The 23,384-nt window shown below is 45.5% G+C and overlaps 1 protein-coding gene across 4 annotated transcripts in view; it reads right to left on the minus strand.

Annotated features, from left to right (window-relative positions):
- PHKA2 (phosphorylase kinase regulatory subunit alpha 2) overlaps positions 1 to 23,384 on the minus strand; it is an 81,788-nt gene that overhangs the window by 12,554 nt on the left and 45,850 nt on the right. For 3 of the 4 annotated variants that reach the window (XR_003796345.1, XM_029240348.1, XM_029240345.1), the window contains exons 11-22: positions 21,249 to 21,344; positions 17,457 to 17,564; positions 15,327 to 15,405; positions 12,285 to 12,419; positions 11,500 to 11,609; positions 10,187 to 10,331; positions 9,855 to 9,933; positions 6,676 to 6,845; positions 5,724 to 5,897; positions 1,765 to 1,853; positions 629 to 762; positions 64 to 220 (exon numbers count right to left, since the gene is read on the minus strand). Coding sequence is in view for 3 of the 4 variants with exons in the window: in XM_029240348.1 (XP_029096181.1) it covers positions 64 to 220; positions 629 to 762; positions 1,765 to 1,853; positions 5,724 to 5,897; positions 6,676 to 6,845; positions 9,855 to 9,933; positions 10,187 to 10,331; positions 11,500 to 11,609; positions 12,285 to 12,419; positions 15,327 to 15,405; positions 17,457 to 17,564; positions 21,249 to 21,344 (1,476 nt within the window). In the remaining variant the exon portion in view is untranslated. The remainder of the gene's footprint in view (positions 1 to 63; positions 221 to 628; positions 763 to 1,764; positions 1,854 to 5,723; positions 5,898 to 6,675; positions 6,846 to 9,854; positions 9,934 to 10,186; positions 10,332 to 11,499; positions 11,610 to 12,284; positions 12,420 to 15,326; positions 15,406 to 17,456; positions 17,565 to 21,248; positions 21,345 to 23,384) is intronic. The other variant, XM_029240346.1, reaches the window with a different exon arrangement.

The raw sequence follows: 23,384 nt of genomic DNA on the forward strand, positions 1-23,384 counted from the left end.
AGGAAGACAGCACCGGGCTAGAGAAGACAAACAGACACCCTTCACGTGCATGGTTGTTCTGACCTCAGCCAGGACTTCCACTTTCTTCTTGAGTAGGCCAGAGATGTAGCGGATCAGACCCCACTCCTGGTTCAAGCCGGCTTTTCCATATAGCTCACTGAGGAGGTTGTGAACAGTGACCCCGTGCTGTCCAGAGAGATTTGTGTCCCAGCTGGGACCCCTGTCAAGACATGGAAAACCCCAGAAGTATGGCCCAGAACGTTTCAAGGCCAGATTCTCTTGCAATAGAGCTCACTTGGCAGGGAGGGGAATGAATCACCACGCATTCTGCCAAGTGCTTGGGGGCTTCCCAGTGCCTTTGAGTCTCACCGAGAGGGCTGCGTCGTCTTCTGTCTATTTGAAACAGAAGCCTAACAGCAGGAAATGGTGAGATCCTGGCCTCACCCAGCCTTCTCATCTTGGGAGGGCAACACTAGTAGGTAGAGAAGGGGATGGGAGTCTGTTCACGGTGAGTCTGGGTAGCTTGGGTGACTATGACCATGATGTGGCTTGCTGGAAGGCCAAGAAGCCTAGGACAAAGAGCAAGGAGAAGAGAGAAAGCTCAACCTAGTGAAGACCACCGACTTACTTTATTACATACAGAATGTACAGAATGTCCGCTTGGTCCTGTAGGTTCGAACAGTCTTTCAGCTGCTCAGCCAGCTTCTCACAGTCTATGTTGCCGTGGTCATCTCTGGGAAACTGGAAGTCATCTTCAGGGGCCTGTCCATACAAAAGCCAAAAAGCAGGGGAGGGGGGCTGAGCATGCCAACTTCCAGAAGATCAGGAAGTGACACACCAACCTGGTCTTGGAACTCTGCTGCTGTGCTATGCTTCAGGTTTTCATTGTATCTTTTGGGGCTTTTTGTTTATATTTCTGATCGGTGAGTCACTGTGTTAGTGGATGTTTGCAGGAGACTGAACTGAACAGGTTAAAATATGTGTAAATTTTATTTATGTAAAGGTCAAAAACAGGCAAAACCAACCCCTGGTGTTAGAATTCATGCTAGCAGTTACCTTTCGAGTGGAGGGGGAGGAAGCGACCGAGAGGGACACAAAGGGCGCTTGTTACGTACACGGGTCTATTGGCTCAGTGATAATTCATTGAGCTCTATACTTATATTTTATATACTTTTCTCTATATATGTTAAACTTCAATAAAATGTGTTTTGAAGGCAAAACACACACAAAAACTATGTGAGTTTTAAACAACCTAAAATTGTGGTTAGGTTTAAAACAGTCTCCAACAGACGCTGAATCTTTCTGATAAAATCAAAGGGAGCTTTGGATAAAATAACAAATTATGGGAACTAGTGGGGAACACCCTGGGATTTTATTCTCCAGAGGAATCTTTTTCTGGTTTTGTGCCCTGCTCCACAAGTAGCCCGGCTTTGGCTGGCTGGCACAGCTAGGACGGGGCTGGTAGCGAGCTAGCTCATTTCCTCTAACGTGACACAGATTCTGATGAGTGGCAGAATGTCAGTAGCCATCTCCTACACGCAAAATATAAAGGTTTGCATCAAATTCAGTGTGCATACTGACACAAACCAGAAGCCAGACAACTAAGTGAGTGGGTGCGCATCAAAACCCAGAACTTCTAATCCTGAAAGTTCTGGATACCAAGAAATGTGCTCTTTTGAGTTCAACCATTTAAAAGAGTTCTTGGGGCTACACCAGCACCAAAGAACATTACACTTTTTGAAAAAGTGATTCTAAATACTTTACCTTTTTTAGGAGTGGCTGAGGAGAATCAACAAGATTCAGCGATTTACGGTGGGCACTTAGAACTTTAGTTGGCAAAGCCATGGGAACAACTAGAAAACAAACGAATAAAGAGAAAGCTCTTCGGAGCAGGAGGAAGGATAAAATACTTCTTTTAAGAGGTACGGTGGCTACTCCCTATTCAGTACAAACCAAGTAAGAAATGATTACTTACTTAGTTTCACTGATTTCAAAAAGAATTTTTCATGTGGCCACATCATGTGCTAACTCTGGAAATAAGAAATGAGCAGGACACACACAGATCTTGCTTTAAGGAGCTGAATTCCACTTTTCTCTCTTAGAATTCAGGGAAAACTACATAGCATCTAGGACTGGAAGGAGCCTTAGAAATGATTGAGTCCAACTTCTTTTTCTTTCAGATGTGGAAACTGAGAACCAGAGAGGGTTTGTCCAAGGTTTGTCCAATGACCCTGTCATTTGTCCAAGGTCACTGGCCTTCTCATAATTGAGGTGTACCAGCTTCCTGTCCACTGTGTGTTTCACTTTGCCACTGCTGGGTGTTAGTGCTTCTGTTTTTTTAACCACCTAATTAATTAATTAATTTTGGGGGCTGCACTGTGCAGCTTGCAGGATCTTATTAGTTCCCTGACCAGGGACTGAACCTGGGCCCCAGCAGTGAAAGCACCGAGTCCTAACCACTGGACCATCAGGGAATTCCCCTTTTAACCACCTTTAGATGTTATCAGTATTTATTCATTAAGCCATCTCTGTCTGCCAGGGTATGTCATATCACCTTGGGAAAATAGGAAGCTTTCCAGGTAAAGATGAGGTATATTTAAAAGGCATTTATAGGGCTTCCCTGGTGGTACAGTGGTTAAGAATCCACCTGCCAATGCAGGGGACATGGGTTCAAGCCCTGGTCTGGGAGGATCCCACATGCCACGGAGCAGCTAAGCCCGTGTGCCACAACTACTGAGCCTGCGCTCTACGGCCCACGAGCCACAACTACTGAGCCTGCGTGCTGCAACTACTGAAGCCCACGTGCCTAGAGCCCATGCTCTGCAACAAGAGAAGCCACCACAGTGAGAAGCCCACGCACCGCAATGAAGAGTAGCCCCTGCTTGCCGCAACTAGAGAAAGCACGTACGCAGCAACAAAGACCCAACACAGCCAAAAATTAAAAATAAATAAATTTTAAAATAAATAAATAAAAGGCACTTATAGACCTTCAGGTAACACTAGTGGATTAAACATAAGTTTTACTTTCTCTTAAACCCCCACTAACAGTACAAAAAATAATAATTTTTAAAAAGGCAAATCCTAAAGAATAGGGAAGCAGGAGAGAAGACAATAGTAACATTTTGGAAGTGGGAAAGCTGAAGGATGAAAACATTTAGTGGACACAAGGCAACCAAACCCAAGACTGCAGTGGGGAAAACCAAGAACCAGTCAGATTTCTAACAGAATCCTCAGAAGTCTAAGGAGCTTGCTGCACCATGGACCTCTAGAACTTGGGGGTCCAGGGAGGGTAACCATAAGAAGGAAGATGGAGAAGAAGGTGTGTGAGAGGCAGTGAGCTCCCTAGATGCCTTGTGCAACTCCACACAGCTTGGCAACTGCCTTGCTCACCCTGATAGAAGGCTAGAAGGTCTCTCTGAAGAGGGTAAAAAAGGGGTGGTATGTGTGTCTCTGGAGGGGATGCTGACCCACATGTCTGAAGGTGTGGGTACATTCCTTGGGGGAATAAATGACTGTATAGCTCGAGGCAATCAGACCCTTACAGGTTAGAAAGGAGATTGCAAAGGAGATTGCAGAACATCTCTGGGAAATCTGCCCCGCCTTCACCCATAAACCCAACAGGCCCCATTTACAGGTACAGGCTTGGAGATTCTTATATGCGTGAGCAGTTAACCAAGGAACACCCAGCACTGGAGGAAAGACGCTACTCTGGGAGATAGAAACCAATACAAACAGGAAAAATTGACTTGGGGGAAATGGAAACCATTTAGGGAGAAGAAAATGTAAAAACAAAAACAAAAAGCCCTGCCATTAATTCTTAGAGTAATAAGAATTATATTGCATTCATGAAACAAGAACAGATACAATTCAGAGAACAAAGATTTAAAACATGACAGCAAAAGTGGAAAAACTCAACTGAGCAGGTGGAACAAAAAGTTGAAGCAATTGCCCTCAGAACAGATCAAAAGACAGAGAAATGGAAGACGGGAGAGAAACGATAAAGACTTCTTCAGGAGGTCAACACTGGAATCATAAAGTACCAGAAAGAGAGGACAGAGAAAATGTAGGGAAGGAAATGAGTCAAGGAATTTTTCAGAAAAACTTTACAGGACTAAAAAATATAAATTTCCAGATAGAGAAGGCCCACTGAGTAGCCAACACAGTGGATGAAAACACACCCGGAACAAAGCACATCATTGAAATTTCAGAACCTGAGAGAAAATCCTACAAACTTGGAAAGAGAATAACAGTTTATATTTCAAGGATCAAAAATCAGAATGGGGCTTCCCTGGTGGCGCAGTGGTTGAGAGTCCGCCTGCCGACGCAGGGGACACGGGTTCGTGCCCCGGTCCGGGAAGATCCCACATGCCGCGGAGTGGCTGGGCCTGTGAGCCACGGCCGCTGAGCCTGCGCGTCTGGAGCCTGTGCTCCGCAACGGGAGAGGCCACAACAGTGAGAGGCCCGTGTACCAAAAAAAAAAATATCAGGATGGGTTCAGATTTCTCAGTAGCAACACTGATAGCTAGAAGACAATGAAGAGATGCTTTCAAAATTCTTAAGGAAAATTTATTTTCAATCTAGAATGCTATACCCAGCCTAACTCTCAAATGGAGAATTTGTAGATATTTTCAGACTTGAAAGGTCCCGACAATTTTACCCACCATGAACTGTTTCCTAGGAAACTACTGGATGTCCTCCACCAAAATAAGATAGTAAGCTAAGAAAGAGGAAAAGTTGAGATACAGAAAACAGGAGAGCTAACAAAGGAGACAAGGAAGTCTCCCAGATGATGATGAAGGAACATTCCAGGATAAAATCTACATCCTGGACGTGGAGGGTGACCAGGCCAAAAGGGGCAGTGAACTCCAGAAACAAGCAAGTTAAGGGCTGTCATTACTGTGCCCTCTTCCATTGCACCATTTCTTAAAACCTACTGAAACTGTTCTAGAATGTATTCCACCAAAGGAATAAATTGAGAAAGGGGAACATGCCAGAATCAAGAAACAGGGAACCCAACTGAAGAGACAAGCAAAGGAGATTCCAAGGATTATAGTAAAGACAAGACCCAGGATGCCAGGTATGCAAGAGGCTTAGAGTGCAATCAGCCAGATGGGAGGAAACTTCTGGACGCTACGAAAAGCAGTGGAACCGTGAGATTCATACATACGATTCACCTTGTGGAAATTTGTATTGCGAGGCCATTGGAAGGTGTAGAAAGGAAGCGAAGCAAACTAAAAGATAGGGCAACTGTTAACTTTAGAAAAAACGAAAAGGAAAAATGATAATGTAGTATATTATTATACTGAGTTGGGAATAATATTTGCATACATACAATGACAGAAATAGTGAATACTGAGTTAACTAAACCTTAATACAACTGCATGGATAGGTTAGGGGAAGTGAAGCAGAGGAGTGGTGATTTAACACAGCTGAATTCCTCACCTGCACAAGAAAAAGTCAACAGATACTGAATAAAATCGATGCATCAAAGACAGCACTACAGACACATTATTTAGAAATATGTAAATACCAGGAGAAACAACTAAGAGTTGAACGTGATTGCCTCTAAGTAGAAGGACTGGGAGCAGTGAGGAGGGGAGAGGTGAGGCAGGAAACAGCTGCATTTTGTTGTCGTTTAGGATTCTTGGACTTTTACATTATGCTCATGCTTTACTTTGATAAAAGAAGTTATCTTAACAGGCAGAAAAGAGTTAATAATGTACATGGAATTTCCAAACCCTTTGCTTTTGCCATCACGGAAAGTATATCCTGAGTGGAGTAGATGGCACTGAAAACATGGCTGTCCTCTGTCTTCTTACAAAGAGGTGGCAGATAGCACTTCGAGGATGTGCTTTGCAGGAGGTGGTTGATATACTGGTCAAGTTCATCCTGGCTTTCTATAATTACACAGGTAAGAAAAAGAGCCAATGAAAACAAGCTGCAGAAATAACCTAAATGCATAATAGTGATTACGTGTAGCATGAAGTGCTGAGTAGATTTAGTGAAAGACAACATTTTGATATAGATATTTGACCTCCACTCTACCCCTGGAAAGTAAAGAGATTTACATAGATAATGCATGTATTCATAAAGTTATTGTTTGGAAAAACTTCATCCTAGAAAAAGAAAATACAGGTCCAAATAGTGTTTACATCACATCATCCCAAGATGAGCTGAATATGTAGACAATGAGAGGGGCCAGCAGCCAACATCTGATCTTTTGGTTTTAATTTGTCATGAGTGAGCTAAGCATTATGGAATCCCCAGCCGCAATCCCAAGTACTATCTAAAAGTGAAAAACAGGTCACTTCAACCCAAAACCTTCCTCAGTTTGAGAAATGTTATACACAAAGGACTTCATCACTTATATCCAGTCAAACCAAATCATTCTACCATTTCTTTGAAAATTCAAGCAGCGTGTTTCTTTCTTTATATTTTGTGAAAAGTCCACATTCCTGAAACTCTTTGTCCCTCTAGGTTTAAAAAACCCCACTTTCACAGTTTAGGTTTATTAAAGTGGCATTTTATTCATTTTAATACGTGAAAGTTTCCAAAGACTCTTTTGTCATGTTAATTACAAATCCTTTTCTGTGCTTGAGTTTTAGGGCAATTTTATCACAATGCCAAGGTTTAAATAAATTCAGGGACCACCTGCAAAGGCATTCCAAGCCGTACCTTGATTATAGGCATCTTCGAAAAATCCTCCCAAATCTGAATCACTATCAGGGCTGAAGCTCCCTTCACTGGTATCCTCAAACAACTTCTCATCACAGTCTGGATCCAGGAAGGTCAGATACGTGTAGAAAGAGGTGGTGAGAAATTCCGAAAGACTCCCTAATTTTACTCTGCCAAGGAAACACTATGTTAGAGATATAGGTGGATGTGGACAAACTTCCACTATGAATCATCGAGAGACTTTTCAATAACCAGGTGGCACTTCTGCCAGAATCAGTAAGCACGTCACTCTGCAGATTGCCCCATACAAGTAGTCAGCCAAGAAATTAAAATGAAAATTCAATAGCAAGTATGAAGTGGAAGCACACAGCATATTAAAAGCCAAAATGCATCATGCTGATTTCTTATCCCCAAACCCAACACAAACAGCAATCTATTTTATTGAACCAACCAAAGTTTTACAAAACATATTGAGCGAACCACTTTTAACCAGAACCAACCCTCGGGTATTTTTCGCCCTAAAACAACTGGACCAGGACAAAACCACAAGCAACGATTCTTTGGGTGCCCTCGTGCTACCTTTTATGAGTCCCTATCACTCAGCCACACAAGGCCCGGGGGAGGGTGGGGGGAAATGTTGGGAGAGGCACGTCTCAGAGCCAAAGTTCTCTCTAGAAAGAATGTGATGGCCGGGCCATCCCCGGATAGAGACAGTGGCCCAGAGGGGCCCTATTATCAGGCTGGGAAAAGTTCCACCGAAAACTGGGAGCTGGGTTTGGCAGTAGGGGGTTCTGCTACAAAGGCAGCAGCCTCCGAGTTCTTGCTCCCTGAACCTGATTCACCCCCAGGTTCGGGGGGCAAGTGGGATGTCCACTGTACAGAAAGAAAGCGGGCACTATGTGCTTCTTAAAGTGTTAGATCTGGAGGCAGAAAAGTGTAGGATGCCTCAGAGCTACCAGCATCAGATTATGACTTGTTTAAATGGCTTAGTTTGAGGAGAGTAAACAGAAGCATGCAGCTCAAATGAATTCACAGGTGCCTGAGCTTCCACGGGCAAGGACACTATGTCAAGAAACATTGCCTGAGGGAAAGAAAAGCCTTCCCTTAAATCAAGTAAAAACTTTCCCCCTAGAGCCCTGGGGTCAGTTCTAAGGATTGTTTTGCCCTGCGGTTGGAAACAGTAGGAGATGAGGTGGAGCCAGGGACCAGTTCCTCTCTGATGAAGTTGAAAGGAATCAGGTCAAAGGTGGAAAGGCTAAACCCTCTGATAGCAAGCGACCCCAGGTGGGTGCAGAGGGTAGAGTCTGGCATGTAGAGCGAGTTCAGTTTTTTAAATACCCTCAGACCTAAAAAACAGACAAAATGACATTCAACTTTAATTATGAAGAACTAAGTAGGAAGGGTAGCTGATGGAGCCTAGGCATTCCTGTTTCTTTCCATGGTTCTCTGAATTGTTTGCCATACTCCGTAACCAGGAAGCCCTCCTGATTCCTGTAAGCCCTCATCCAGCTCGGTATGGTGGTTACAGCCCCGTTTCTGGATTCACACAGAGCTTCTGCACCTACTCATCTTGTGCCCCTGGCTCTCTGAGCCTACAGATCCTTGCCCATAAAATAGGAATACAGCCTGCACGACAAAGTGAAGACAACATGAGACAACAGGTGCAAAGCCACAAAGAACACACTGCAAGTGCTCAACTAACTGCACATGGTATCCTTTTGACAATGATTAGATTTCAGTTAAAGAATTCATTTTGGAAAACAGTTAGTTATGGGCATATAGTATGGTCTCTCGGTTATGACACCATATGCCAGGTGGTAACTTATCCAAGCTGGATATGAAATGTACGAAAGCAGATGCCAACTGCAGTTATGGCGCCAGCCCTGGGAGCTAGATAGCAGAATGCTGGGGATGGCCTCGCTGACACTCATGAGAGAGGCCAGGAGAAGCTTGGAGCGAGGGCCACTTCGAGTCTACAACAAAACCCGCAGCGAGCTTGGTGAGCAGAGGTGCCAAACCCAGTGCTTAGAAATCCAGTGACTCAACCCTGAGGACATCAGCCTAAGTGAAATAAGCCAGTCACACAAAAAAAAACAAATACTGGATAAGTCCACTGAGACGAGACACCTGGAGACAAAAAGCAGACTGTAGTTGCCAGGGGCAGGGGTGGGGGGAGTTTCAGTTTTACAAGATGAAAAGAGTTCTAGAGATTGGTTGCAAACTACGTGAATATACTTAACGCAACTGAACTGTACACTTGAAAATGGTTAAGATGGCAATTTTTATGTGTATTTTATAATTTAAAAAAGTTACTGTGGCAGCAGGGTCCCTGGTGTGGGAGGATGTGACAAGAAGGGCTGACTTCAACTCCCAAACACTTTTAGCAACTGGCACTCCATCAGGACCCAAACGGCAGTCTCCCCAAGCTCGGCAAAGGCCACACATTACTCGGGCCAGCTGCGTGGTGAGGTTATCCTGGGGCCCTTCTGGCATATTCCAGGAGATTCACAGAGATCAGGGCATAGATGCTACTGAGAAATCCTCTGCCTTGTGACAGTCATGGGGTACAAAAACAAAAGGGGTTTCCATGGGAGGTGAGCCCCCTATCCCTCAAGGTGCTTCACTGTAATAGCTGGGAGCACCGGTTGGACTGTGGGCCTGCAAACTGGAATGGGCGTTGTTCCACGGAGGATGAGGGGACAGTGGTCTAGGGAGGCCCATTCAGGTGCTCTGGCTCTGAGGGCCACGAAGGAATTTGTAAAGTTCTGTGAATTATTCTTACGGCGTTAGCACACTCAAGTCAATTCCAGTAGTGATTTGATTATTGGGCACCGGCCAGATCCTAGGCCCTGGGTGTTTCCTAGCCTTTGAGTAGAAACAGACACAGCATCCCATACATGCATTCCGAGAATGCCACTTCGGAGAGACTTGATATGTTCATGTCTCTATGCCCCAGGCCTCCTGGCGTCCATAAAAGCTTCACAAACACCCACCAACTGATGCTTAGAGATGATTCCAGTTTCACATGGGTGACTGGATTAGATGTTTTAACTCCCTTTTTATTCTAAAGCTCCACGCTTCTATGTTCGGCAAGTGATACGAAAAATGGAAGAAGGGCAGCAAAAGACTTTAAGAAAGGTCAACGTTACTTTTGCTTTTTAAAAAAAATCACAAATTACCTAGCTCCTCCAAAATATCCATCCTCTAGTTTTCGAATTGTAGAAAGAACAGCAGAATGAATATCTGAGCCATCGTTTGCTTAAAAAAAAAAAAAAGATCAATTAGTTTACTTAATCTGGGAATACTTTGTTTCATTATGCACTGAAACGTTTTCATCAACAAAATCTAATTAAAATATGTATGGCACAGAAGATTCCCGACCTAAGAAATCTAACTGCTAAGAACCCCCTTCAGTACTTAGCTCTGTCCATGGGATGCATTTTACACATTTTGAAAAGGGTCCAAACCACCAGTGGGACATGAGTCAAGCAGATCAAGTTCATGGAGTTACTGAGCATGGTATGGGTGATGGGGAAGGTGAGCGTGGGTCTGCCCGTCATCCGCCAGCAGGTGCACAGGTAGGCTAGCTCGATCCTCAGCATCTCCACGATCATCTCATTGTCCAGGGCCAGGTAGAAGTGATGCTGGTCAGTGAACTGCAAGTCAGAAGACGCCAGGTTCGAGGCTGTCCTTCACTTCCCTCGACATAACCCCAGCTGTCATTCACGGCAGCACTAATCCTTGCATTTTGTTTCCAGAGAAGAGGCTCAACCCTGGCTGTAATCCGCCCCCATAATGGGGCTCTCCTCGCGATCAGACAAATCGATCTGTCGCCTGCCCAGGAGCCAGAGCTACGTTAGTGCTAGCGCAGAAGGGAAAGTTGCACAACGAGATCTATTTACAGCTCCTTGGATGGGGATTTAAGGACCTGCCCCAATACCGCTGTCCCTGAAAGTAAATCAATAACTCCTTAATTCCTACACTGTCCAGGGCTGCTGGGCTCGGTGATGTTTTCCTAGTGGGGCCACCGAGAGCAGGTGAGACATGGAGACTGTGTTTACCTGATTCATGGCCTGGTTAATGTGAACTAAAGGCACTGTTGCCTGATGTTGATGAAAATCACTGTCGTCCTGGCCTCTGGACCAGTGCACGCTCAGTTCTGGTCTAAAATTTGTTACGAAGGGAAATAACTCACAAGATTTAAGCAAGCAGCACAGGCTGGGTGAAAAAGAGCAACTTGAGGCTACTGACCCATGACCCTACAGTCCAACTATGTCCCCAGATAGCTGGGCGGCTATGTCCCATGTTGACAAAGTGATCCCTCAGTTGGCCTTTCTAGCTGCCCAAATGGATGAAAAACACTTCGTTTGCATTCCACAGGACTAGTTTCCTTTGGAAACAAAAACTCTGAAGAAAGGTTCCATAATCAGTATATTCAGGATCCTGTCAAGGGGGTTGGGACCTAAAAAATCAGACTTCCCATGTGGGATTCTGCTGACAGAGGACCTGCTAACAGCCTAAGCAAGGGTTAAGGACTATTGCAATTAGGGCACAAGGGCTGCGAGTCAAGTGGCATGTCACTAGCGAATTTGTAAAGTGGTATGAATTTCATACTGGAAGTGATGGCACGCTCAATTCGATTCAAGCCGCATTTATTGAGCACCTACCACGAGTAAAGAATTGTATTAGGTACTGGGTGTCATCTTATGTCTCTGTTTGAATACATGCATGCACATTCTGCCACATGCAAAGTACCTCTCCAGACGGAAAAGACAGCTTAATAAACAGATGCTTGTTGCTTTGTTACTGGCCTGCTCTTCTCACCTGGGGTGTGAAAGTAAAGATTTGGTTCCTAATCACATATAGTTTAGATGTTCCAAGGACTCCGATGTGCCGATATGGTCGCCCACTCAATTTCATATTCTTATTCCGTCCTATTTAGAAAATAAAAGAGAAATTCGAGCTAGAGCAAATACAGTGACATCTAATCCAAGTGATTCTGGCTAAGACTGGGCTTATTTATATGTTAAACAACTCACCTTGGGGTTTGGTTTTTCTAATACTGTTATCCTTCTTTGGGACAAGGATGAATTAAAAACAAATCCCACCCCCTTCTTTTCATGCATATAGAAGAACAGCACCCGGTGCAACATCTATATGGAATAAAATTATTAAAAGGACTTTATTAATGTTCACTTTTTATTTATTTAGTATTGAACCATGATCCTAAACAAAGTCAGATTTTAGAAAAAGTAAAGAGAACCCATCTCCCATTTTAATGGGTAAATGAGCATTTTCTTAGACCACAGACAAAATTTAGAAACATCACCAAGACACGAATGACTGTTCCAATTGTGACATTTCAAAGGTGGCTCCTTAGTTTACAAGAGCTGATGAATCACACTGCTACCTGTGGTGACATCTCCTGAACAGGCATGAGAGGAATGTGTTTGGTGGCCATTCCTCTTCACATGGAAGCTGTCAAACCACCTACTTAGTGCCTTGCCCAATTCCTTTGAATTTACACATATCACAGTCTCCCCCAGACCCCAAACCTAGAACCGAGATGCCCCCTCGCCAAAAATGCCCTGCTATTTCCCCAAACCTACCAAGCTTGGCATATATGTGACTAAGAATCCGGCCTGGCTGGACTCGGATTGGATGAATGTCGGCAATACTCTGCAAGCTCACCCCATGTTTCCTCAGCAACTCCTTAATGTGCTTGTTTTCTGCCAGAACAGTCACTGTGAACAAGAACATAGCACCTGCATGAGACGGCGGCCCTCGTCCCCTCACACGGATGTGTGCTGCTGTCTCCTCTCCTCTCTGGCCTGTGACAGCATGCTCTCCACGTGCTGGGTGGTTTTGAAAGGGAGAGCGCTTGTCCTGTCACTCTTCCTGGTTTGCTCTGGCCTTGCCTCCCCTCAGCACCCACAGTGCATATTTATCAAGTGCCCTCAATGTGCAAGACAGTCTGGGACTTCTAGAAGTGGTCTTCAACAGGTCCCAAAATGAATTACCCATCTCAAATGATGTCTTGCTTCCCTGTGGGTCTGCATTTATTCGAAGCCTGTCTTGTGTTCTTTTCACATGGGGTCAGGAGTGGAAACAGCTTTGCAAAGGGGATACCAGAAGAAGTCTGTGCCTGTGCTCTCAAAGACAGAAGAGCAATATAGTGGTGTGCGCGGCAGGGGATGCTCTGACCGAGGGGGGGGAGGAGGAGGGGGGAGGAGATTTTATGCTCTGGAGAGAAGGAAAAGTGGGCCTACCAGTGGGCTGGTGGTAGTGGGGCAGCCTGGCCCACTGGGAAACACAGCACAGGGCCCCCCGCCAGTAGGGAAGAGCCACCCCAGAGCTGGGCCACGCACCCAGTGGGCCGGCCTGAGCCCCATCTCCAGTGAATGAGGCTGGGCATCTGACTCTCTAGCAGGCAAGGCTCTGGGATGCCTGGGATGTGGGGGCCGGAGGTGGGCTCAGACACCACCATACCTGCTGTACCAGTACTGCTGGCTTTTAAGAGAAGGGACAGGGCTTCCCTGGTGGCACAGTGGTTGAGAGTCCGCCTGCCGATGCAGGGGACACGGGTTCGTGCCCCGGTCCGGGAAGATCCCACATGCCGCAGAGCGGCTGGGCCCGTGAGCCATGGCCGCTGAGCCTGCGCTCCGCAGCGGGAGAGGCCACAACAGTGAGAGGCCCGCGTACCGAAAAAAAAAAAAAAAAAAAAAAAGAGAGAGAAGGGACAGTGCTTTGGCAAAAGGAAGGAGTCCTGGGGAGGGAACTGGAGAAAGGGAGTTCTGGCCACAGAGAGAGTGGCCGGTGCTGTGTCCACCTGCAGCTGAGCCTGCCAGGAACTGGAGGGGCTCGGGGCGGTGCTCAGGCCAGAGGAAAGACTTGGTTACTGTTAAGGTAGCTCCCTGAGCCCAACCACTGTACCCTCAGGCTGGTGGCACCTGAACGTATGATACATATAAATGCCACTGAGACCTGAATGTCACCTCCTTATATTTACATAGCACATGATGCTGTTTCAAAGTATTTTAATATTCATGATCTCATCTGAGCTTCACAGCAAGGCCCTGAGGGGAAGCCTTGCTGCTCGACTGGCCAGCTGTAGCTGAGCAGGGACTGGAAGCTAACCCCCCAGGCCCCAGCATGGGAACATCAGCCATGCAGGACTGGGCGAGCAGCTTCCCTTAACACCCGTCTCTTTGGAAGATTACAACACCGTGCAGAGATCTCCACGTATCAGAGCCACAAGGCGGTCACTCTGTAGAAGTGACTCTTTCAGACGAGTGGCTTGACCAAGACCTGTGAGCCTGGTGATCTGAGAGAGCTGCACGCAGAGAAGTTTCTGAAACTGCACTTCTCCTTCCTCCAGACCACAGCCTCTGATATTTTCTACTCTGTTTTCTTCTATTGCATTTAAAAAAAAAAAAAAGTGGTGCTCAGGATCCATCGATGCACCCCAGCCTGCAATTGGAAGAGCGGCCTTGTGGACTTAAGGGATCACTTAGCAGCATGTGCTCTGGTGACGGGCAGAGACTGTGGGGTCAGGCTGGATCACGCCACCTGGATGTCAGAGCTGGGTTTGCACCTCCAGCTGTCAGCCGTGGGTCCCTGAGTAAGTTAACCCCTTAGCCTCATGTGTAAGAGGGGGATGATAATCATGATTGTCACACTTTCTACCTGATCGGAATGTTGTGATGGTTGGGTGCGTCTCTCGGTGGGCCTGGGGCACAGCATCGACTGGGTGATGACCTGCACGACCTCTGCTGTATCACGGACAGGCATAGCCAAATGCATCCGTGGCCACAGAGAGGGTTGCCCTTCATTTGCTCAATAATTGTTTTTAATGTATTGAATGCGTGTGTATCAATCAATATAGAAGCTACAAAAATGATAAGGCCCTTGTCCTTAAGAAATGTACAGTGTCCTCTAGAGGACACAAGGCGTAGTCACGACACGCTATGATACCTAGCTGGTATATAAGTCACTCTATGAGGTTTGTGAGCTCCTGGGGAGTCCTTCCTAGGAGGGGAAGTAGGGAGAGGAATCGGCCAGCAGGGAGCATTCTAGGCCTGGCCCTGCACTGAGGGCTTTCCCTGTGGATCTCAATTCCTCTCAAGACCACCCTGTGAGAGAGCACCGGTCAGGAGAGCCCGAGGCACACAGAGGTGAAGTCACATGGCTAGTCAGAGCCAGTGCCGCAGCAGTAGCCCAGGTTGGCCTTGCACTTCTGCGGAAGAGTTGCCGGCTGGAGAGGAGGGGAGATGGGTGGAGGGAGGTGAAAACATGGGCCTGCAGCTCTGGAAAGAAGTCAGACCTCCAAGGGAGGAACGAGTGAACCCTCATTTGGGTTTTGAGTTTTCAACAAGGTCACGTTCTACTTTTTAAAGAATAGCAGTTATGAAAAATGATGCTCAATGAATCACTTGTGCCCCAGTTGCAATCAAGGTTTAGATTCAAGAAACAATTGCTTTGTAGAAAGTAACTTTGTGATCGGAAGCAGCTGAGTTACAGAACATATTTCACAGAATACATGCTAAAACATATACACATGCAGATTTTTAAAAATTACATAGGAACACTTCACTTTAAAAATAACATTGGTTTTACAAAGTTAAATATGAATAGTAAACATGCTCACAAACCTTGTACTACGACATCAGGTTTGACGGAAGTGGAAAATCTTCTACTTAAGGGATCAATTTCACCAGTGGCAAGGAATCCCTAGGAAAAGAGGAGCATTAACACTATGAAATACTGATTAACTGAAATTTCACCTTAAACCTAAGTTTGAAAATAAAATATTTGGGGGCTCAAAATCTTCAGTGTTTTATTCCTTTATCATTTTTCAAGGCAAATGCTTATTTTCTCTGAACTACAGTATACCATTTAGATGGCACTGATCAATGTATTGCGTTTTTGGCACCCAGCTCTCCAGGGCTAGTCAGAGATGCCAAAGTTGTGTGAGTGAAAAGAACAAGGGTAACTCATGCTTCCTGAGCCCTTACCCCGCGCCAGGTACCGTGCTGAGCCCTGTACATGCACTGTCACACAGGCCTCCTAACAGGGAGGCACTACCATTCGCACATCTTACAGGTGGGGAAACCAAGGCAATGTCCTTAGGGTAAGGACTTGGCCCAGAGTTGACTGTCCTGAAACACAAAACTCCCCTGCCTGCTGGCAGAGTGCTCTTTGAATGTGGATCTCCTCATATTTTCTATAAATGATGGGAACCTTAAGAGAAGGGATCAAGGTGTTCTGGGAGTTCTGAGGAGAAGTTGGACCTAATGCTGGGCCTAGATGAGGGCCTTTACATTGAGAGAAGGAAACAAAAGCAAGTTTGTTTCCCATGTCACTGATACAGAAATCAGAGCTGCACCATATTGCAGAGATGATAAAGCCCAACCTCTTTACTTTAAAGATGAGGAAATGTGAAAAAAACCCCTATATTTAAATAAAGCTGTACAACATTAAAAAATAATAATAATAAAGATGAGGAAACCGAGGCCCAGGGAGATTAAGAGACCTGCCCGAGGTTAAAGAGCTAGTCAGAGGCAGGGCTGGCTTTCCAAAGGAGATATATGTGCTTCCCTACTCATAAAGACAAAAGTATAAGACACAGTCTCCACCCCCAAGAACATGTCCATGAAACTGCAGAGATGATCATATCCATGAAGCAACTACTCCATCTCAGCACCTAAGGGCCACTTGCACTGTGATAGCTTCACTTGGGTCTTCCTTTCACCCACCAGGAACTCCAGTGACATCCAACCCATTGCTCCCCTGGCTCCCCCGCCCCCCATACCCCTCCCCAGGGGTCCAAAGCATTCAGCTGGGCAGGATCCTCCCAGGAAAGATGAGCCATCCGATAAAAATCACTCACACTTAGGACTGGGGAGGGGGATTCATTTTTAGCTGGCACAAAAGCATTTGTATTTTAAAAACTTAAACCTGGGGGCAAGAAAATGCTTAACAAAGAGGAATGAGTCAGAGGCAGCAGACCTTCTGTGTGGCAGTGTTACTGGCTGAGGGAGCGGCCGACACAAAATCCACTACAGAAGAACCAGCCCGCTGCCCCTTCCTGGAGAGAGCACTGGAGCATCAGAGTCCTCCTGCTTCCTGCACCTAAGACCGTGTGGAGTAGTCCCCCAAACCCTGCATCTTTCATACATGTGCTGATCCTGGCTGAGAAGTTTCCGGCCCTCCTACCGACCATCAACTCAACCAGGTTCTAGCCACAGACCAGGAATGCTGGTGGGAAGGGGCGCTGGGGGAGGGACAGAGAGTGCTTGGCTTGCAGCTAAGCCCAAAACGGTTTACTATAAATACGGACACAAGCCTAGGTCTCAAGCCTCAGAGTCAACCCCAACCAGTTGACCTGAAAGCCATGAAGATGCCAAAGACGGGTGACTTCCCTGGCGGGCGGTCCAGTGGTTGGGACTTCACCTTCCAGTGAAGGGGGTGTGGGTTCCATCCCTGGTCGGGGAGCTAAGATCCCACATGCCTCGCGGCCAAAAAAACAGAACATAAAAAACAACAACAACAACAAAAAAAAACAGAAGCAATATTGTAACAAATTCAATAAAGACTTTAAAAATGGTCCACGTTAAAAAAAAAATCTTAAAAAAAATTTAAAAAGAATGTAATCTTAAAAAAAAAAAAAGATGCCAAAGATATTCATAGCCACACGGAGCAGAGAGCCCCTGTGTTCTTCCAGGGTCCCCTGAACTTCCAATCAGATGGTTTCCAGGCTGTGAAGCCCCCAAGTCCCTTACCTCTGCCAACAGGGAGCTGAGGATGTACAAGGACTGACCCCACAGATGGGGCAGCTTCCCCAGAGGAACTCTGTCCACCGTGTGAGGATTCTTATACTCTTCATCTACCTGGCAAAGAGAGGAAAACCCGAAGTCAGAATGTCAGAGGAGAAAATGGCCAACGTCACTACATGGGGAGCTCACGGAGGATTTACAAAATGCCACTCATTTGATCCTCCAAACCAATTCTATGCGAGAGCTGGGATAAGGAGGCCATGGAGGCTGAGGCCCTTGCGCGGGGGGCCACGTGGCTAAAAGCAGCAGAGGTGGAACTCAAACCCAGGCCTGGTTCCAGCCAGTGCTCTTCCCACAAGCACACCGATGGCAAAAGGCAGAGAGATAGGCACTGGAAACTGGGCCTGCTGTCTTTGAGCACAGCTCTGGGCAACAAGAAATGTCACAGCTCATACTTATATTTGGTTGCATTATGGGTACAATGATCTAAAACATCAGCCAACAGTCATGGCAGTGTAGTTCTGGATGCTGAGTCAGGTTTCTATCTTGCTCTCCTCAGGGGTTCATAAACTCAGTGTGCAGGTGCAAGAAAATTACCAGAAGGTGGCGCTATTTATTGAGGAAAAAGAACTGTATTATTAGATCACTAATTTTCCATCAGGGACTCAAAAAGCTGAATCCATTGGGGGCTTTTGACTCATCAAAATAAGCTACAGTTCTCTTTCTGATGGACAGTGCTGGCTACGTGTTGTAAAAGGCTGCAATTTTCTCTGTTGTAAACTCCATGCTGACCTTTGGGTTTTGGGTCATTACAACGTTCGTTGGTTGGGGGAATGTTAGTGACCACTTTCTTCTCCAGAAAACATAAGCCAATTGAAGGAAATAGGAAACACATCTTTCTCCAAAGGGGAAAATCACATCATGAGACGAGCCATTCTCTGCTTGTGAATTAATCAGTGATGTTGTTAATATATGCAGTAAATTTTAAAAAATTTTCTGTAGTAAACTGAGAAAAACTTAAGCTCATAAACGGAACAGAATTAAATGTTACCAGTAATCAAATAATCAAATAGGATAATACGTGGAGGGACATTCTCCAAAACATCATTGTGGTTATATTTGGGAAGATTCGGGAGAAATATTTTCTTTCTATAGAATCTTGTATGTTTTGCAGTATGCAGAATTACTTTTACAGTCAGATTGTACATTAAAACTTTTTGAAATGTAAGTACTGTTAAGAAAGATTACATAGATCTGGAATGGGAAAGAGTCGATGCAAAGAACAGAAGGTAGACAAGATATCTGGGTCAAAAGACAGCTTGGCTCTGCCCTCCTCCCACCCATTGCTGGCTCCTGCCTCCCCGTGGAGGTATGTGTCTCCCCCTCTCCACCTCAGTCCTTCCAATCTGCTTGCAGGTCCTCTAATGCACCAAGCCTTTGCCGCCGGCGGTCCTCTGCCCTCCATCCCATGGATTCGCTCCTCCGACCCCCCTAGCCTGCAAGTTCGCAGAGGCAGAGCCAGCGTCATGACCCCTCTGTACCCCAGTACCTAGCCTGCTGCCCAGCCCGGAGCAGCTGCTCCAAGCAAGTCTGCTGGGTACGCTTGCGTTAGTCTCGAGCTGTCCAATGGAGGCCCCGTGGGTGGTGGCGCCTTGCAAAAGCCTGTCCACCTGAGGAAGTGAGTGACGCTGAAAGTCAGGCTGGATGGTGCCTTGGCCCAGAGCTGTGGCCACTCCAAGGGTGAGGCTCTTTTTCTAATTTGCACAAAGGTGCCACGTGGGTCGGGGCAGCCCCGTCTGTGGTGGTCTCTGCGTGTTACTGTGATGTGATGGGTGAACCTTCCCAGCTGTCATCCAGAGCCAGCACAGATACAAACTGTGCTCAAAATAAAAGTGTTCAAAATCGGTGCCTAGCTGATGGGTAAACACACTGGATAAAGGAGGATACTGAAATGACAAGTACAAGCCCAAAGGTCAGTGTAGAGATCGGAAAAGAAAAGTTGCAGAGTAACCCTTTACAACATGTAGCCAGAACTGTTCACCAGGAAGAAAAGGAGAGCTTGTAACACCTAGCAGTTACTACAGTCAGGAAATATGCCTTTTAGTAGAACATGGATAGATGGTTATTCTCTATCATAAAACAGGTAAAATGCCCCTGAAGCTATTTATTTTCCCTTGCTATGCTTTCAGGTTCCAAATTACGGCCCATTACCAACTTTGTTTTGTCAAGTGCCTCAATACTGGAAAAGGGGCAACCTGAACACGCAGTTGCTAGGAAGTAACTACCCAGCCCCCACTGTCAGCCCCACCACCACCACCACATACACATCACACATAGTAAAATGAATACGTTTGTAGGAAACCTAGGTTTCTAACCGTTAGAAAGAAAACAGCCCCTGCAGGCTCCATGGCCTGATCTCTACAGTGAGGGACCGTCCATCCCCTGGAAATGCACCACCCATTAGGAGGCAGCGTGGGGTTGTGAGGAAGCCCTGAACCTGGGGTCTGGTTCCAGGCAGAGCCCAGTGCTGTCTGAGCTCTGCCTCTATGAACTGAGGCAGATAATTTCAAAGGCCTTTGCCAGTCCCCTGACCATGTGCTCGTGGGCCTGATTCAATCACAAACTCGTAGACCCAAGCTGCTGTGTGACAGCAGGGTTACGCTCTAGTGCAGGCCCTGTCAACCGGGGGAAGGACACTGCTCTCTGAAATCTCTTCCTCCCCAAAATGCAATAATGAAGCTTTGAAGCAACAGGAACATTCAAAAGAGAAATAGCCTTGAATCGAGAATTCTTTTCTGCTAAACATGAGATATGTATGGGGAAATCTTCCCATTGAGATATATAGGTCCATCATGACCCAAGCTAGGAAAGTGGATAGAAAAAACGATCTTTGGGCATCTTCTTGGAACTGGCCAGTTTCCCTCTTCATGATATAGAATGGTTTCTAAGTGATTACTCAAGCTCTAGCTCAAGAACTGCTTGACTCAAAGGAAGAGATTCTCAGCTACCCTATACAGGCACACCTCGGGTCCAGACCACTGCAATAAAATGAATATAAAGGGAGTCATGCAAATTTTTTGGTTTCCCATTGCATATAAAAGTTATGTTCACACTATACTGTAATCTATTAAGTGTGAAATAGCATTTTGTCTAAAAGAAATGTACGTATCTTAATTTAAACATATTTTGTTGCTAAAAAATACTAACCATCATCTGAACCTCCATGAAGTTCAGCAGTAGTAACATTAAAGATTACTGATCACACGTCAGCATAACAAATATAGTAATAATGAAAAAGTCTGAAACGTTGTAAGAATTACCAAAACGTGACAGAGACACGAAGTGAGCAAATGCTATTGGAAGAACTCAATTAAGGGTTGCCACAAACTTCAATTTGTTTAAAAAAAAAAACGCAGTTATCTGCGAAGCTGCAGTAAAGCGAGGTATGCCTATACATCTCTCCCCCTCTCCCAGGGAGATTCTGTCTGGTTTCTTCTTCCGTGGAAATGTGTGAGAACGTGGTGCCTAATAGTGTTTTGTGCTTTTTAGGGCCTGTGTGGCCTTGGGCTCGGAGAAGGACAAGTATCCTCTGAAAGTCCTCAACTAACGCCTCCCTTGGGCACCAGCCAGGTCAAGCATGGCTCCAAAGCCGTAACTCCTGTGATAAACAGGAACACTACTGAAGGCTTTAGAAACCACTTCTCCTGGAGAAAAAGTGTTAGGTCTGAAGGGCGAATGAAAAATACCAAAATGCCAAGCACCATCTCACTTTGTATTAGATAAACAGCACCTGGTTACCTTGTTAGGCGGGACGGCGTAGAGTTCAGGCATCAGGTGGATCCCGTTCTTGCCTCTGATTAATATTCCCTCCAGGGCCTCTCGGTATTCTTGGACCTGGAAAATAGCCCCATCCCCCACGGTAGGAAACAGCAGTGCAACACAGAAAAACAGCTCTCTTGGCAACAAACAGATCAGAAGTAGGACACAAGGCTAAGAAATGCACAAATGCCTTCAGCTCAAGGACTGCAGGAGGAAGCTGGACTCTTGCTGACAGCAAATGTTAGGAGGAGCTAAATGCGACTAGCCTTATATGTGTTGTCTTTAATTCGTGATTTAAATACTTCACTCTTAACTTCTCACATATTTAAATTTTGTCTCACCAGCTAGACTATAAGCTTTATGGAGTGGAGGCCAGATCTTAAGCAGTGCATCCACTTCCACCTGTTGGTAGTTTTCCACTGAAGAAGCCCTCGTTCAAACATTTATTGCTCACGAAATATTTGCTGAACGAATAAGATGTGAAGAAAAGGAAGTGCAGGTACTATGATCCATGTACCCCAATTTTTAGGATGTGCTACTCAGTAAAAGCTGTTGATGTAAACATTTCTATTAGATTAAAAAGGCAGCGATAAAACCCTATACACTAAAAGGGAAATGGAGAGATAAAAACCTATACATTAAAAGGGAAATGGAGAGAAAAAAACCCTTAATAGCCACCCAGCTATTTGACACATTTCATCTTTGGAGAGCCCAGTCAAATGCCTTCCAGATCTCATTTTCTTTTCGTTTGAAATTTATGGACCGCAAAGCACGACAGGGTGCATCACTTTAAAATGTGACTGGGCAGCAAGTGGAAGAGACAGCACAGGGGGCTAAGAGAAGTAAATTCTGTGAGACCTACAAAATAAGGTACTAAACAGGCTTTTCTGTCTCCTTAGCTTTTTTGTTGTTGTTGTTTCTGATAATTTTCAAGCTTGTTCATAATTGAAATTCCAACTCAATCTTTTTGAGATCTTTCAGTCTTGGGATAAAAAGACAGAAAACGTTAAGAACCGAGATAATCACTGAAGCATAAGAGTGAGAATCAACAAAGAGGAAACATTAATATTTGAAATTTACTGCCGCTTCTGAAACACCTCTGCATTCCTCAATAGAGGCAGCTTTCAAAAACTAAAACGAATCTTAGATTGCATATCCTACCCCAGAACATGAGATCTGAACAGATTAAAAACACAGCAAAGTGTTTGAGTTTGTCAGCCCCGTAAACTTCACGAGGACAGGTCTGTTCTGCTCACCAAAGTATGCACGGCAGCAAATGCTAAAGAAATCTGTCTCGAACAAATGAATGCTGCACTAACAAATATTCACTGAGTGCTTACTATGTACTAGGCGTGGGGCATACACCAGTTAACTGGAGAGAGACCACCTCTACCAGGGTCCTTTGACAACTAAGTGGGAAATACTGTTACAGGTGCCAAACGGTTGTAAGAACCGTGGGGCATATAAAAGGGGCACCTGACCCAGCTTTTAGGCTTTCTGAAAGAAGAGACACTTAAAACGAATCACGTGAAGGAGGGCGGGGAAGTTGGGGGTTGAAAGCATATCCTGGGCATTTGAGAGAAGGGGAGAGACAGCATGGCCTGCTCAAAGGACTGAAAAAGTTTCCATGTGCTTGGATTACAGAACTCAAGAAAGGAAATAAGTAACAAGAAATTGGGGGCACACTGGTGAAAACGAGGGCCCGATCTTATGGGATCCTACAAAACATGTGAAGAGCTTGTACCTCATCCCAAAAGCAGTCAGGAAGCCATTCAAAGCTTCTAAGCAAAGCAGTAGCATAGTCTCTTTCTTAATAAGATCACTGGCAATGGTGTGGAGAAACAGCAGGAAGCGAGGCTGGGAGACCAGTTAGGAGGCTGACACATTAATTAAGACATTAGCTAAGAGTACCCTTAAGGATGGCAAAAGCACTGCTGGTCTGAAAAGAATAGCAGCAACAACAAAACCTGTGTGTGGAAGACTGTTTGGTGGCCCCCGACGACCCCGGCCTCCTAGTCCTCCAGCCTTCATGTAGGGCCCTCCCCTTGAATGACTTACGATAAAAGGCCCTCAGATGTAACATATTGGGTTAGGCTAATCAACAGAGAATTTCCT

This window comes from Monodon monoceros, unplaced genomic scaffold (assembly GCF_005190385.1).
Source record: "Monodon monoceros isolate NGI ecotype Baffin Bay Population unplaced genomic scaffold, NGI_Narwhal_1 Super_Scaffold_22, whole genome shotgun sequence".
Lineage (NCBI taxonomy): Eukaryota > Metazoa > Chordata > Mammalia > Artiodactyla > Monodontidae > Monodon > Monodon monoceros.